At 36.9% G+C, this 14,790-nt stretch overlaps 1 protein-coding gene and 1 long non-coding RNA gene across 2 annotated transcripts; both read right to left on the bottom strand.

Annotated features, from left to right (window-relative positions):
* Positions 1–476: 476 nt before the first annotated feature.
* Positions 477–3,122, bottom strand: LOC127520045 (uncharacterized). Its single transcript, XR_007932006.1, has 3 exons — positions 2,876–3,122; positions 1,748–2,336; positions 477–822 (listed from the first exon to the last, which is right to left on the bottom strand). It is a non-coding gene; the product is annotated as an uncharacterized LOC127520045 (long non-coding RNA).
* Positions 3,123–7,693: 4,571 nt separating this feature from the next.
* Positions 7,694–11,559, bottom strand: si:dkeyp-122a9.1 (uncharacterized). Its single transcript, XM_051907805.1, has 4 exons — positions 11,442–11,559; positions 10,510–11,106; positions 9,828–9,981; positions 7,694–9,140 (listed from the first exon to the last, which is right to left on the bottom strand). Exons 1-4 carry the CDS (start codon positions 11,484–11,486, stop codon positions 8,854–8,856), a joined length of 1,083 nt encoding a protein of 360 aa, XP_051763765.1. The 5' UTR covers positions 11,487–11,559; the 3' UTR covers positions 7,694–8,853.
* Positions 11,560–14,790: the final 3,231 nt, after the last annotated feature.

The raw sequence follows: 14,790 nt of genomic DNA, 5'->3' as shown, positions 1-14,790 counted from the left end.
CCAAAATACCCCCGACGATCTCCAACTAGTGCCGACAGTGCGAAACAAAACACCAAAAACTGGATCGGTCAACACTCAACGACGGCCCTATGTTGGCCGACTATCGGCTTGGTGTGTCTTAACCCATATCCCTAACCACGCATCAATATAAAAATGTAACAGGCAGATTAATAGAAAAAAAAATTGGTGGCACTAATTTAAAAATAGTCATATTTGATTTGTGATACATAGAAGACCTAACATGGACTACAGGGCAACAAAGAAAGAAAGGGCAGGTGAAGAAAACATCTAATATTCAACTCAAAGTTCACATTTCATCAGTTCATATTTAACCCCATGATATTGGCATTACTGTTTAAACTAAAAGATATAAAGAAAATCAGTAAAATCAAATGTCTAGACTACATGAATTCCTTCTACTGTAATAACAAACAACCACAGGAGAAGAGACATGCATAAACAAGACAACTTAGCTGTTTATTTTTGGTCTGCGTGTGACGTGGGAGACCAACAAACAGATTTATATTAGTAACAATCTAGAGGAGAAAGTATGTAAACAGCAAATGAATCTCGGGCACTGGGCTATAACATGAAACAAATGAACCTGAATCTATATTTAAAAAGTTTGTTTTTTTCAAATAGTTCAAGTTATACACAGGTAAGTCTGCAGTGTGGGAAGGGGTTGTTGTTCCTGGTTGTATCCGGTTGTGTTCCATCATGTCCAGCTTTGGATCAGCAGGCAGATTTCCCACAGCAATCAAAAATTCCCACATAGATAATTGGCAAGACAATGAAGACAGAGCTCACAGCATAACCATATATCTGGAGGAAAAAGAAAAGAAAAGAAAAAGTTAAAGAAAAATCACTATTAGTTATATTAATTTTGTGTTTTTTACTTAGACATAACTGTTAGGTCTATAAAGCTGTGAGTTCATTATATGTTGGTTGAGGTTTGTTTAAATGGTTCAAGCTCAAAAAAAAAAAAAAAAAAAAAATATATATATATATATATATATTGTTCTTTAGAGCAAATAAAGATAGTGATTTCCTTTCTCCCCTACACACACATACAATTTCCATAGCAAACCTAGCCTAATATATTGTAAGTAAAAAGTTCTTAAGCAATTATTGAAGTAAGTAAACAATCAGTGATAGAATAAGAAAAAAATTACAAGCAATAGGACTAATAAACACAATAGAACAAAGGCACAATTGAAATAGTTCTTTCGGGTAGACCTAACCTGTATTCAAGTAAGAAATAATATACAATATCCAATAGGCAGTACATATTAGTTTTACTTCCCAGCTGTTTCACATAACTGACTGCGCTTACGTGAATACTTGCCAAGACAGACATTTTGACACATTAGTGTGTGTTTTTGACCATTCAAGAACAATAAGCCATGGAACTCAATTCGCTCTCTGAGTGGCAACTCTCTGTATGTGCGCTTCGAGCATGTCCATTGCAGAAAGCCACCTGTGAGCACCGAATTCAGTTCCCTTGCATGGTTTATTGCACTTTTAATAACTTACCAAGCACAGCCCACTCTTTATTTTCTCATTAACCCACTTTCTTTGTCATACTAATGTGTCAGTAACTTTAAGCAGTCCTGCGCTCTGTGGATACATTTACTTACTGCGATATAAACAAAATAACAAAAAAAAAAAAAAAAACTGCTTAACTTTTCCTCTCTGACATATTGTCATGTAAAAAGAACTAATTTAATTTACTACATACAGTATTTACCTGAGATTGATGAATATATTTTTGAGTCACATTTCGTAGAGCTGTCTCATTTCGGAACCCTTCGACAGGTTTACACCACGACCTGTTGAGCTGATTATCAAAAACAGAAACTCCCTTCCAGTCTGTCATGGCACAAGCAACATAATCTCCATCAAGTAACAAGATGATGACCCACATTACAGGTGGAATCAGACATGTTGTGAAAGCTTTAGGACAGTTCTGCTGAGTATCATCATTTGCTCCTGCACAACAACCACTACAACTATCTTTAAAAGGCCTTAAAAAGAGGAACAATAATTCAAAAACAAAAAGAGCAGGTCCGATGAAGATGCACGCTGTTAGTTGTACATTGAGATCATGTCTGCACGGGCATACAAAAACTTGTATTTCCATGAACTCCTCCAATCCGATTAACAAAAGACTCAGTAGGAAAATTACTATAAAGGAAATCCTTTTCAGAAATGCATGTATTTTCTTAAAAACATCTTGTAGTGAAGGCAAACACTTTGATGATTCATTTGATGGCATCTCTGTCTCATGGACTGTGGAAACATTTGTAGGCTGTTCCATAAGATCTTTATATGGTCCCCTGCAATGGAGAACATAACTTCAGTATCATTCAGTTTTCTGAGTATACAAACTGCAGTGAACTCTTTCCAGGGGAAAAAACAAATAAGGTGAATCTAAATGAAAGTGAATCTTTTTAGACTTACTCTTGTGTTTGTCCTTCTCGTCTGTTGTGATGTGTTGTCTGTGTATCATTAATTCCTGTTTCTGCATTAACATTTAAAGGTAGCTGTGCTATACATTCTGACAGAAAAAAGAAGTGGTTTCTCAGCAAGAACTAAGGAAAACCCAACTGGCTGGATAAAACGTGACACTACCTACACTTCTGCTCCAAAACATAGAAACCAGCTATAGTTTGCAGCTCAAACACTTTCGGCTTGGATGGTATGTTAAGGAAACAGATTCTTCAGTTTTATTACCTCAATCCTTAACATTTATTTAAAAAGTGTTCAATAACAATCTCTTAATTTGTTAAGGCATCCATATGAACTGCAGACATATTTAGCAGAAACCAACAACTGTTACAAAGTAATGTCTGCTACAAATTCACAAATAGCTTACCTGTAATTTTTTGCATAGTAAGTATCATCAAATGAAGTTCCAAACGTAGGTTCGGGAGGAGCCTAAACATTCAGTCATGTCAATCATCATTACACGTGTACTATATAAGCCGCAAACACCTTGTCATTCCATTGACAAATTTTCCCGGCACGCAATGAATTCTCACACCTCTCGTATTTAATAGCCTAAACATTCTTTGTACTGCCGCAGCAGTAAATTCTCTCTCTGCTCCCGCAGGAGCCCCTCTGTTTTCTGTTTTCTCCCAGCCTCCGCAGAAGATCCACCCCACGGACCGCCTTATTTTTCCCAAAGCGACTTAAGCGAAATGTTCTGCTCATCTTTGGGGTTGAGAGGGCTTAATCTTAAGTATTTCTCTTTAAGTCTTCCCTACCTATATCACTAAACCATTCACAGTCACGGCCAGCTTGCTGTCTTCATAAATTCTTTTTGGGGGTTTTAACTCGGAGCTTGACCCGAACTTCGGGCTCAAGCCTCCTCCGCAGACAGCAAGCCAAGTTTGTTTTACTATTAACCGTCAAGACTGAATGGGCAGGCGAACTCATGAAATTAAGTTCCAAAAGCAGGTTTGGGAGGAGCCTAAACATTCAGTCCTGTCAATCATCATTACGCACATACTACATAAGCCACAAACACCGTGTCATTCCATTGACAAATTTTTGTGGCAACCCTCCTCCCCTCCGTCTCCTCCTCTAACTCTCTCTTTTCTCCTATGCACAGCTTCGTAGGGGAAGTTTTAACTCGGAGCTCAAGCCAAACTTCGGGCTCAAGCCTCCTCCGCAGACAGCAAGCCAAGTTTGTTTTACTATTAACCATCAGAACTGAATGGGCAGGCGAACTCATGAACTCATGTACAATACAACACACAGTAATAATGGATACCATTTCCTGGGGATATGCATGTTCATTTATAGAACAGTCTGTCTGTAAATTAAGGCAGGAAGGACTGTTTTCAGGCTTTGTGTGCCTTTTCTATGGGCCTGACTCAAAATGACTTTTGGATGCAGAGTTCTGCATAGCTGCATAGTTTCGGATCATAAAAGTCTTATCTGATCGTGTCCAAGAGGCCCTTGCCCAGACTGGTTTTCTCGGGGAATGGGGACAGAGTGAGTTTAAAGATTATTTGTTCAATATGACAAATAATTGTGTCTGATTGTGTCTCAGTCGTTACACCCCGGTCCTGAACTATGTGGATGGGCCTGCAATCTGTGGTGATCCATTTAGTGATTGCACTAGTTAGTTGTTGTTGTCGTTTTGTTGACAAACTTGCCCCGGCTGCACTCCACCAGTGTCTTTTGACAAGCACGGCTTGTTGACCCTGTCTCAGCAGCATCTTTGCTAGCATCAGCAAAAATGTGTTTCTTTCAAAGATGGTACTTCAAACTTGTCATGCTTTAGTGGAAGGACAGTTCATCACTGCACACAACTTTCATTTTATCAAAACTTTCATCTTGAAACTTGCCGTTCAGCAGAGCAGGCACCGTCTCCTCAGTCATCGTATTACTTGCGTTTGCCATGCCCTTATCACACAAAGCTAGGTAACCATCTATGCTGCGATAATGGGAAGTTGTTAGGGTCAAACTTGATCAAATAATTAATTTGCGTAAAAAAAAAAATAATAACACGTTTTTTTTTTTAGATTAATCGCATGCGTTAACGCGTTAACGTTGACAGTTTCTTATTTGTCGTGTCTGATTTAGATATGTGTTGTAAACTGATATGTTTAAAGGTGAAGTATGTCGTTTCTGTGACACTAGCGGACTTACAAAAATACAGAATATTTTGCAATCGTACCTTTCGCATGTCGCGCCTCCCTCGATTCAAACATCACAAAAGCTCTTGTGAAGGCACGTCTGTGGCTGAACAGGTAAATGTAGGCTACTCTCAATAAAAGGTCCAACATATTAGAAATACTTTTCCCTGTGTTGCTATGTGTCATAAGCAAGCAACTGAGTAAACTAAACAGTCTAGAGGGAACGCGAGTGTCTCGCTTATTAACTATAAACCCATTCAGCGTAACTGCATGTGCATCGACAACATGTTTTACGTGACGCACCACCCAGCATACCCGGTTAAAAAACTCACCGCTCGCCACTGATATATATTGGCGAGTATCCTTGTGGCAACTATCCTTAAGCACAATCTTAAAATAAAAAGTCTTAATAAAAGTAAACAGTTGGGAGAAAATCTCATGTGTGTCTGATTCATGCATATGGTCTTAAAGTGACAGTAGCTTAATATACCTGCTGCTGTCTTTTGTCATTAATGTTAACCTTAAATGGTCCTTGGGGACAAATGTTGACCAAATCTTTATAATAACTGCACACTATGAATCATTAGTTAAGCATTAGTAAATAGTCAATTCATCATTTATAAAGCATTAATAAACAGTTAGCAGTTTATAAATACACTTATAAATGCTTTGTTCTTGATTTATAAGCATATCTATAATGTGATTAATAACTGTATTTTCATACTTTATTAATGATCAATTTATCATTTCTAAATTAAGTATTACATTATTTACATACCAGTTATTTAGGAGTTCTCAGTGGTTCATAAGATCATTAAGAAAGTATAAGTAAATTATTAATAAACTATTTAAATGAACATTTATACATACTATTGTTTAGACATATAGTAATAGTTACTCAGTGTGTTAATAAATGCTTTATTTATTATGGCACTCTGAATCAGTGGTTCGTAGTGCCAAAGTCATGTGATTTCAGTAAACGAGGCTTCGTTACGTCATAAGTGTTTCAAAATTTCAATGGTTCACGTGACTTTGGCAGTCTGATACGTGCTCCGAACCACTAAATCGAAACAAAAGATTCGTAAAGCTTCGAAGCTTCATGAAGCAGTGTTTTGAAATCGGCCATCACTAGATATTGTTGAATAAAGTCATTATTTTTTTGGTGCACAAAAAGTATTCTCGTCGCTTCATAACATTAAGGTTGAACCACTGTAGTCACATGAACTGTTTTAAATATAACATTAGTACCTTTCTGGGCATTTGAAAGTGTAAATTAACTTGCTGTCAGTGCAGGCCTTACGAGCCATCGGATTTTATCAAAAATATCTTAATTTGTGTTCCGAAGATGAACAAAGGTCTTACGGATGTGGAACGACATGAGGGTGAGTAATTAATGACAGAATTTTCATTTTTGGGTGAACTAACCCTTTAACATTGGCAGTTTGAAAGTTTGACTGGTCATAGCTCAGAGCAAGGATTTTGTAGAAACATATGGGTTACCACATTTGAAGAGGCTGGCAGGCTCTGTAAGAACACACATTGCAATTTGTACCCCTGGGGGGCAAGAGCTGCCCAAAATTTCCCCATAGACCTACTATGGTGATGGGACTGCCCATGAAACAGGAAGTGCACACACGTGTTTTTCCTGCTACGGTAAATTGCGTAGGAATTTTGTATTGCACATAACTGGATCAGAGACATGGGTTGGGCTCATTTTACTCTCAGGATCATTGTGAAGCTATCACACGCCCTAGCAACCATTTAGAGCACCCTAGCAACAAGTTCCATAGCTCCCTATAGCAACCCTTACCCAAAAAGTGATATCTTCAAATCTGAATGTCACAGAGGCATTGGTTTATATCATTCATTTTGGCAAGCAGCCTTTCGAAGATCATCACTGGCAGCTGCCAAGCCACTCCCTATAGTAACAAAACAGAGTAGGTTTACCCTAGCAACCATTTAACAAGACCTATATCTCTGCATCAGAACATTGTATATACATGGGGGTTGGCTCTTTTGAGTCATGCTAACAAACATGACTTCTAGCATGCTATAATAGCGATTAGCTAAATGTTAAAACATGCTAAAAATCCAAACAAATTATGAAAACATGGGGGGGGGGGGGCAAGTCAAAATTTGCTAGCATCATGCCAATATGCTAAATAATCATAATCATTGTCAAAATATGCTAGCATCATGCTAACAAAATACTAACTGTGTTAGCATAATGCTAAACATATTAGCATCTTGCTGGGAGATCCCAGAAAAGGTTGATCTTTGGTTGTATATTTTCACCCAGTTCTCACAGGTCTGGTCCCTTATTCCACTGTTCATAATTCTCTTATTCAAATAAAACACGCAGCAAGAAAGTTTTACTTTCAGTTTTACAGCAAGCGCTCTTTGTATATCACTGGTATGGAAACAACCAAACTGTCACGATCACCAGTGCCCATCATTGCCACTAGAGGGCACTCCATCCTGGACTACACACATCATTTGGACTCCATTTCCCATCTACCCTCATACCCTGGACTGATCACCCTGCACCTGCTACCCATTATGCAATCACTCACTCACACATAAAAGACACTTGCACTTGCACCCACACCTCCACGTGAAGTCTTGATTTTCCCTGGTGATCTTTTCTGAGTGTTATTGTGGATTGCTATTCTTGTGTTTGACTGGACTGTTCTACGTGTTTGATTCTCTGCTGCCTGCCCTGACCTTCGCCTTTTCCTGGATTCTGTACGTTTGCTGCCTGCCCTGATCTCTGCCTGTCCCTGTTTACGCCTCTGCCTTGTCCTTGCCCTGTTGTGTTTGCTTATCAATAAAAACTGCAAATGGATCCTAACTCCATTGACCCAATCCTTACACTGGTCACTGGGTTGAAATAACAAAATGTTTTTTACTTTTTTAACTTACAATCACAACTGTCAAAATACAAGAAAGATACGGAATATTTGTAAATATTAATCATATAACTTGCATAACATTAGGTAACTAAAATCTTCAGTTGTAATCTTTAATCAAAAAGTCAAGAGACTCCATATAAAGTAACAATTTATTTAAAATAATGAAATTGTTGGTTAGCACTTTTTAAAACTTAAAACATATATGAATTTGTCAAGTGTCTGGAAAAACTCTCTTCATCTAGTTCACCGCTTCTATGACATTTACAGTTATTTATTTGTTTATTTCAAGTCTTTATATGTTTTCTGTGGTTAAGGATTAGTGCAAGGTCGAACAATAATGAAAAAACAAAATAATCAAATTAATGTTGAAATAATGCATGTCCTTTTTTTGGTAATACGATAAAACCCTTTTTTTTTTTTGACAAAAAAAAAGGTTGTGAAAAAGTACTGAAAGTAATACATTTAAATAGATATTTGCATGTTCTTCACATCATGTTATATGCAAACCTGCATTGAGCACGTTTCACTTTCATTTTTATTTCAAGTGAGTCTCTTTAATCTCATGGTATGGAAACACTGCCAGATATGTCACTTTCTTTTTTTCTCCATTCAAACATCCGTTTCCGCTTCACAGATACAGACTGTTCTGAGCAAATAATTTCACAATAAGATTAAAGAGAGACTTACTATAAAAAAAATGCACACATGCAAAATATTTACCTTTGTTTATCTGAAGGTGAAAATATAAATATACAAATATACAATTACTCTTTCGAAGTGAACATAAATGGAACGTTTGAACCCAAGTTCAACTATTAATTTTTCTGCAGCTTCTGAAGGATCTGTATTTTTTTTAGACAATTTTTTTTTTAAGACAAAAGTAGTTTAAAGCTTTTAAAGTAATCTGAGGGCATATAGTTTTGGTTAAGGAAGAGAGTAACAATTTAATCTGTCAATTTACGGGAAAAGCAGAACTGGAGCCGCATTTGTGACCGATCGTTTCGCTAGATAAGACCCTTATTTCTCGTCTGGTATGGTTTAAAGCCATTTGAAGCTGCACTGAAACTGTAATTTTGACCTTCAACTGTTCGAGGCCAATTGAAGTCCACTATAAGGAGAATAATCCTGGAATGTTTTCATCAAAAATCTTAATTTCTTTTTGAATGAAGAAAGAAGGACATGGACAACTTGGATGACATGGGGGTGAGTAAATTATCAGAAAAATCTTTACTTGAAAATGAACTAATCCTTGAATAGCTGGTCTTGTTAGGAAATGGCCTTTCACTGTTTGGTTTTTATAAGTGGCTCATTTGATAGTTGTCATTATGTTCCCCCTGGTGTGGCAGTGGCAGTAGCTTTTGCAATTCCTGCATCATTGAAGAAGAGCCCATTGTAGTAGAACTCCCTGACCCTTGCTGTCCCTGTCCCGCTGTAGCAGAACTGTCTAATTGCCATCCCACTGTAGCAGAACTCCCTGACGCTTGTTGTTTCTGTCCCGCTGTAGCAGAACTCCTTGACTCTTGCTGTCCCGTTGTACCAGAACTCCCTGGCACTTGCTGTTCCAGTCCCATTGCAGTAGGACCTATTGGACACAGGAAATTCCTAAATGTTAAAATTGCTTTAAATACAGCATAATAATTTTAAGGGAATTTATTAGGGAAACAAAACTTTGCAAATGCTTTAAGACCCTAAAAATACACAGAATTTATTTATTTCTAATTTTTATTTATTTATTTATTTTTTCAGATTTTTTACAATTTTTTTTTTTTTGAAAGAGATATAACCATTAAAAAAATACAAGTTTTGTGTTCGGGTCATCTTGTGTTCATTAACATTAGGTGTCAAAAAACAATTTTGTGAAATTATCTAGGAATTTATATTAGTGTCAAAAACTTACAATATATAAAATATATTTAGCCTTTTCCCCATATCTCACACACTTTTGGGACTGAATTTTGTTGATAAACATGAATTTGTACACCTATTGATATAATGATATATTCAGTTTATTTATTTATTTACTTATTTTTTATGCAAAAATAGTATACAGATTTTGAATGCATTATATGGGTTACATTTATTGCCAAACAAAATAACATTTATAAACCACATCAGTAAAACTCAAAAAATCTAAATCAATTTATGGACTTTTTAAATATTTATTCACTTCTGTTTAACATAATATCTGTGCCTCTGCAGAGCTGGAAGTATGAGGCAAAGAATAAAGCATCACAGAGTTTAATTCCCCACTCTTGAAATTGTCTCCTACCTTGTTCCTCACTCTGTGTCTGTGCTGTTCTTCTGCAGCAGGATGACAGTCGATTTTGGCAGCAGTCACATTTCCCACTTATGTGGCAGTCAAAAATAATCACTAAGATTATTGTAAATACACTGAAGAAAAAGCTTATAAAATAACCTGAAACCTGAAAGAATCAATACATAAAGAAAAAAAAAAGAAAAAAAGATATTATTAGGTAGATCAGTTTATGATAGTTAAGGTTTGTTGTTACTTTAAATGTTTGGAGAATCTATTTGCAGGTGTAAATAGTACCTGCTACACAGTGTAGCTATCATCTGCCTTAAACAGTTTACATTTAAAAATGAAAATGCTGTCATCATATACTCAATCTTCATGTTGTTCTAAAACTGTATGACCTTCTTTCTTTTATGTAACATAAAATATTTTGCGAAAAGTTTGCTTTTTTTCTCAGTTAAATGGAAGTCAATGGTTCCCAACATTATTCAAAATATATTCTTTTGTGTTTCACAGAAGAATGAAAGTCATGCAGGTTTGAAAAGACATGAAGATTTATAAATTATGAATTTTCATTTTTATGTGAATTATCCCTTTAAATTATTTATAAGCACAGAATGGGAGCAAGAGAGAAAAAGTAATTTATATTACATTATGGCATTAAGATAACAGGAAAAGCTCAGTATATGATATTTACCCGTGATTGATGAATATACATGCGAATCAAATCTTGAAGCTCTGTCTCACTTTGCATCCCTTTAGTAGGTTTACACCAAGACCTGTTGAGCTCAACATCAAACACATAAACTCCCTTCCAGTCTGTCATGGCACAGGCAATATAATCACCATCAAGTAACAAGATGATGAACCACATTAAAGATGGCACCATACAATGTGCAAGAGCTTTAGGCCAGTTCTGCCGAGTATCATCTTTCACTCCTTGAGAACAATTAAACCAATCATGTCTAAAAGGTCTAAGAAGAACATACATTAAAGCAAAAATAAAAAAAGTAGGCCCAATAAAGATGGATGCTGTTAGCCATGCATTCAGATCATGTCTACAAGGGCATGCAAAAACATGTATTTCCATCAACTCCTCAAATCCAATTAAAGAAAGACTCAGTGGGAAAGAGCTGAAAACAGCAGTTTGTTGTAGAAAGTCATGTATTTTCCTGAAAAACAGTGTCATCTTCTGAGGGGGGTTTGATGATGCTTTTGACTGCTCCTCTCTCTTATGGTCTGTGGAAATATCTGGAGTCCGGTTCATGAGATCTTTAAATGGTGGAAAAATTTCCTTAAATGAAGAAGAATATAATTTTATCAGTAATCGAATCATACAGTTCTGGGCACAAATATAAGCTCCAAAAAGTAGCTATTTGCAAAGTATACATATTTTTGCAAAAGTACCTGCTTTATAATAAATTAATAAACATTTATCTGACATACAGATGCAAGAAAAAGTTTGTGAGCCCTTTGGAATTATGTATATTTTTGCATTTTTTAGTCTGCATTGTAAATGATTACTCTGTCTTAAATACAAATGTGAAAACTGTTTGTGTTATTAGTTTAGTCAGAATGTATTTAAAGTTTTTTTTATATATATATATATATATATAGTTAATGACTTACTCTTGTTTTGGCTTGTCTTTTCTGTTGCGACGTGGCGTGCATCATTCTGCACTGACATTTGAAGGTGGCTGTGCAGCACCTTTAAACAGGAAAGAAAACTGCTTTTCTCAGCAACAAGCTCTCAGGGGAAAAAAGCCACAACAAATGTGAAGAAAAAAAAAAAAAACATTAGTGTGTTTTCTCTCTTGCAGACTGAAATAAAATACAAAAACATACACATGTCAGTAAAATGTGCTCTTCCTCAGCACTTTCATAATTTTTCCTTTGCTTTTGTTACTTTGAATGTATAAAGACAGAGAATTATTTGGGACAAAGAGAGGAAATAGAATCACAGCCCACAATCAAACCTGCATCTCTTGTATGAGCATATGTAATATTTTATGTCTGTCTTGAGTCTCATCATCAAACTGCAATGCTTATCAGGGTTTTGAGTATTGATACTTTTCATTGAGCACAACATGCAATTATATGCATATAGTTACAGCCATAAATGTAAGAAAATACAACATTTCCACGTCTTAAAGGAATATTCCAAGTTCAACTCAATTGACAGTATATGTGCATTTGTACAATACTGATCACCACAAAAATGAATCTCAACTTTCCCTCTCATTGATTTTAAAAATTACAAACATGGAGGCGACAGTGAGGCACTTACTATGGAAGTGAATGGGGCCAATTTTTGGAGGATTTAAAAGCAGAAATGTGAAGTTTATAATTTCATAAAAGCACTTACATTGATTTTCATATTAAAACTTCTTTATCATTCAGTTCGTAAAGCTATTTAAATGATTTTTACTGTCATTTTAGGGATTATGACATTGGCGAAGCTGTAAAATTAGATAAAATATACACAGAAAAGATTGGTGTTTTTTCTACTCTAAAATCATCAATCTTGTGACTATACTGTAACATTGAGTATTTTAACATTTATGGATTGGCCCTGTTCACTACCATTGTAAGCGCCTCATTGAACAAATGACTCGATTAATTAGTCAATCACATATTAGCAAATGAAATGGACAGGAACACTGTAAACCACTCAAAATAATACCTCAAAATCACGTTCATATTCACTCATAAAGGTGAAAAATGCACCATGAGATGCACAAATGAGATGTCTGGCCATGTCTGTGATCAAATCTCGCTATTAGCATCTTGTTGTAAGTGTGCAACACAGTGAACATGAGAAACGTTTGCACTGTATCCACAGTGCAATTAACCACACATCCTGTTATTGCATGACAACACTGGTTCACACAGAAATGGTCCAAACCTTTATGTTTATTTGTGAAAGTCTATAATCCAAACAGAGTGTATAACACACGGATGTTTGACTGTCTCTGACTTTTCTGGCTTTGTATTTCAGGTGGTGTCCTTGGGCATCATTTATAAAACGAGAGTCAGAGTACTGCAGGTACTGTATTTGTAAATCTAAGCAATTCTTGCCGCTCACCGTTCTCAAGTAAAAGATTTGGACATTGCCTGGTGCTCTTTTATATGTTAATAGAAATAATTAGGTGCCATTTACAAGGTGGAAACCTGAAACGTTTCAGCTATGCACAATATCAAGATCATTTGTGATTTATAGATTTCACATCTGGAAGTTTTTGTGTGTAAGTTTGTTTCTCTGGATATTTTCGGTGCAACATTTTAAAATGAGGCCCCTGGTGCTGTCAGGCCACTTATAGCAATCATTGTTTCCTCAGCAGTTTTATTTTCACCTTTTTTAGCAGTCATATATTATCACACCAAGTACTGAAAGGCAGAAGGCATTCGAGGCAACAGTTAGACTATAACCAGGCTATGAAAACTTAAATATAACAAATCTGTTAACTACGCAATGCAATTAATTCATCCTGAACTAATCTTTCAGTTTTTAAGAAATGTATTAATGTTTGAAAATCATCTTTTATTACATTGTTAGAATGTTGATTATCCAAATGAAGAGTAAGAATAATACTAGATATGTACATTTTCTGAAGAAAATGTGAGTGGTGCTTGTTGTGTGCAACTACACTGCCCCCTACACTGCCTCGAGTCAAAAAACCTCACCCCATGTCTCTACAAAATTCTGAGAGGGATATGAGTGTTGTTTTAGCAAGAGATAATGTTAAAACATTTTAGGCCACTTCACCACCAGCTTGGCTTTGTGAGGCGGATCTCCTGGCTGCACCTCGGTCCTCCAGGCCCATGTCTCCACCTCGGTCAGTTAGTCCTTTGGCTCCACCCTGGCTCTGTGCTCCCTCAGCTCTGCCGTGGTCTGCCATCACTAAGGATCAACCGAGCTCCCTCATCCCTCTGGCTCTACTTTGGTCTCTCGTCAACCTTCCGGCTGCGCCTCAGCCCTCCACCCCTTCAGCTCCACTGGGCTCCTCCTTTCCTCCGGCTCCACCTTGGTCCTCACCCCCTCCAGTTTCACCCCCCTCTGCCAGGCCCTCGTCTTTGGCATCGGCTTGGACTTCCGGGCCTGCAATGTTGCCCCAGGCTGGGTCTCTGAGGCCTCACTGTGATCTCCACCTCGCCCAGCTCCACCTCTGTTGATTGGCCCCAAGGCTCTATACAGGAGACCCATCAGGACTCCGCCTTGGCTCCTCTCTGCATCAGCCCTGCCATGTTGGTGCCCTCAGCCTTTTCTTACTGTTTCTTGTCCTTTGCCTGCTCTTCTTTGTGCTGCTCCAAAGCCCCCTCCATCATTTACGGTCCGAGGACGCACCTTGCGGGAGGGGGGTGGGAGGGGTGTATTGTCAAAGTTATGTTAAGTTTCATTGTGTTTTTGTTCATGTGTTTTGGTTTCTTGTATATGCTTTCAGTGTAGCATTCTCCTTACCTTTGTTAGTTTTCTTTGGTTACTCAGGAGTTAATGATTGTGTTAAATGCTGTGGGTAAATTCCCAAGTTGTGTTCATTTTTAAACTACACATAGATATGTGTAAAAGAGGTTCATTTTTTCTACACATTTTTAGTTAATATTGACACAAAATGTGTAAATTAGAGTGTTACACATAAGTTGTGTAATTTTACTACACATTCCTTCTAAGAGTGTACAGAGATGGCTGTCAGGTCGGACACTTGGTGCTTTCCGTAGTGTGCTGAACCAACGTCATTCATGGCAGACCATGCAATTTTTGTGTTGACTGTTGCCAAAGAAGTGGATACGATTGAAATTCCCATGTTTTGAATATCAGATATTCAATATCAAGTTTGGTTAAATACAGGAACTTGTCCAAGAAAAAAACACACAACACACGTTGTCCTTGTCATCACAGAATCTGACCAATGAGAATAAAGTGTGTCGTCATCAAGGTCTTCACAGCTGATTTTGAGCAACGTAATGCTCTCGCGGTACT

This window comes from Ctenopharyngodon idella, chromosome 10 (assembly GCF_019924925.1).
Source record: "Ctenopharyngodon idella isolate HZGC_01 chromosome 10, HZGC01, whole genome shotgun sequence".
Lineage (NCBI taxonomy): Eukaryota > Metazoa > Chordata > Actinopteri > Cypriniformes > Xenocyprididae > Ctenopharyngodon > Ctenopharyngodon idella.
Note: the sequence above shows the minus strand (reverse complement) of the source record. Positions and strands in the feature narration are given on the sequence as shown.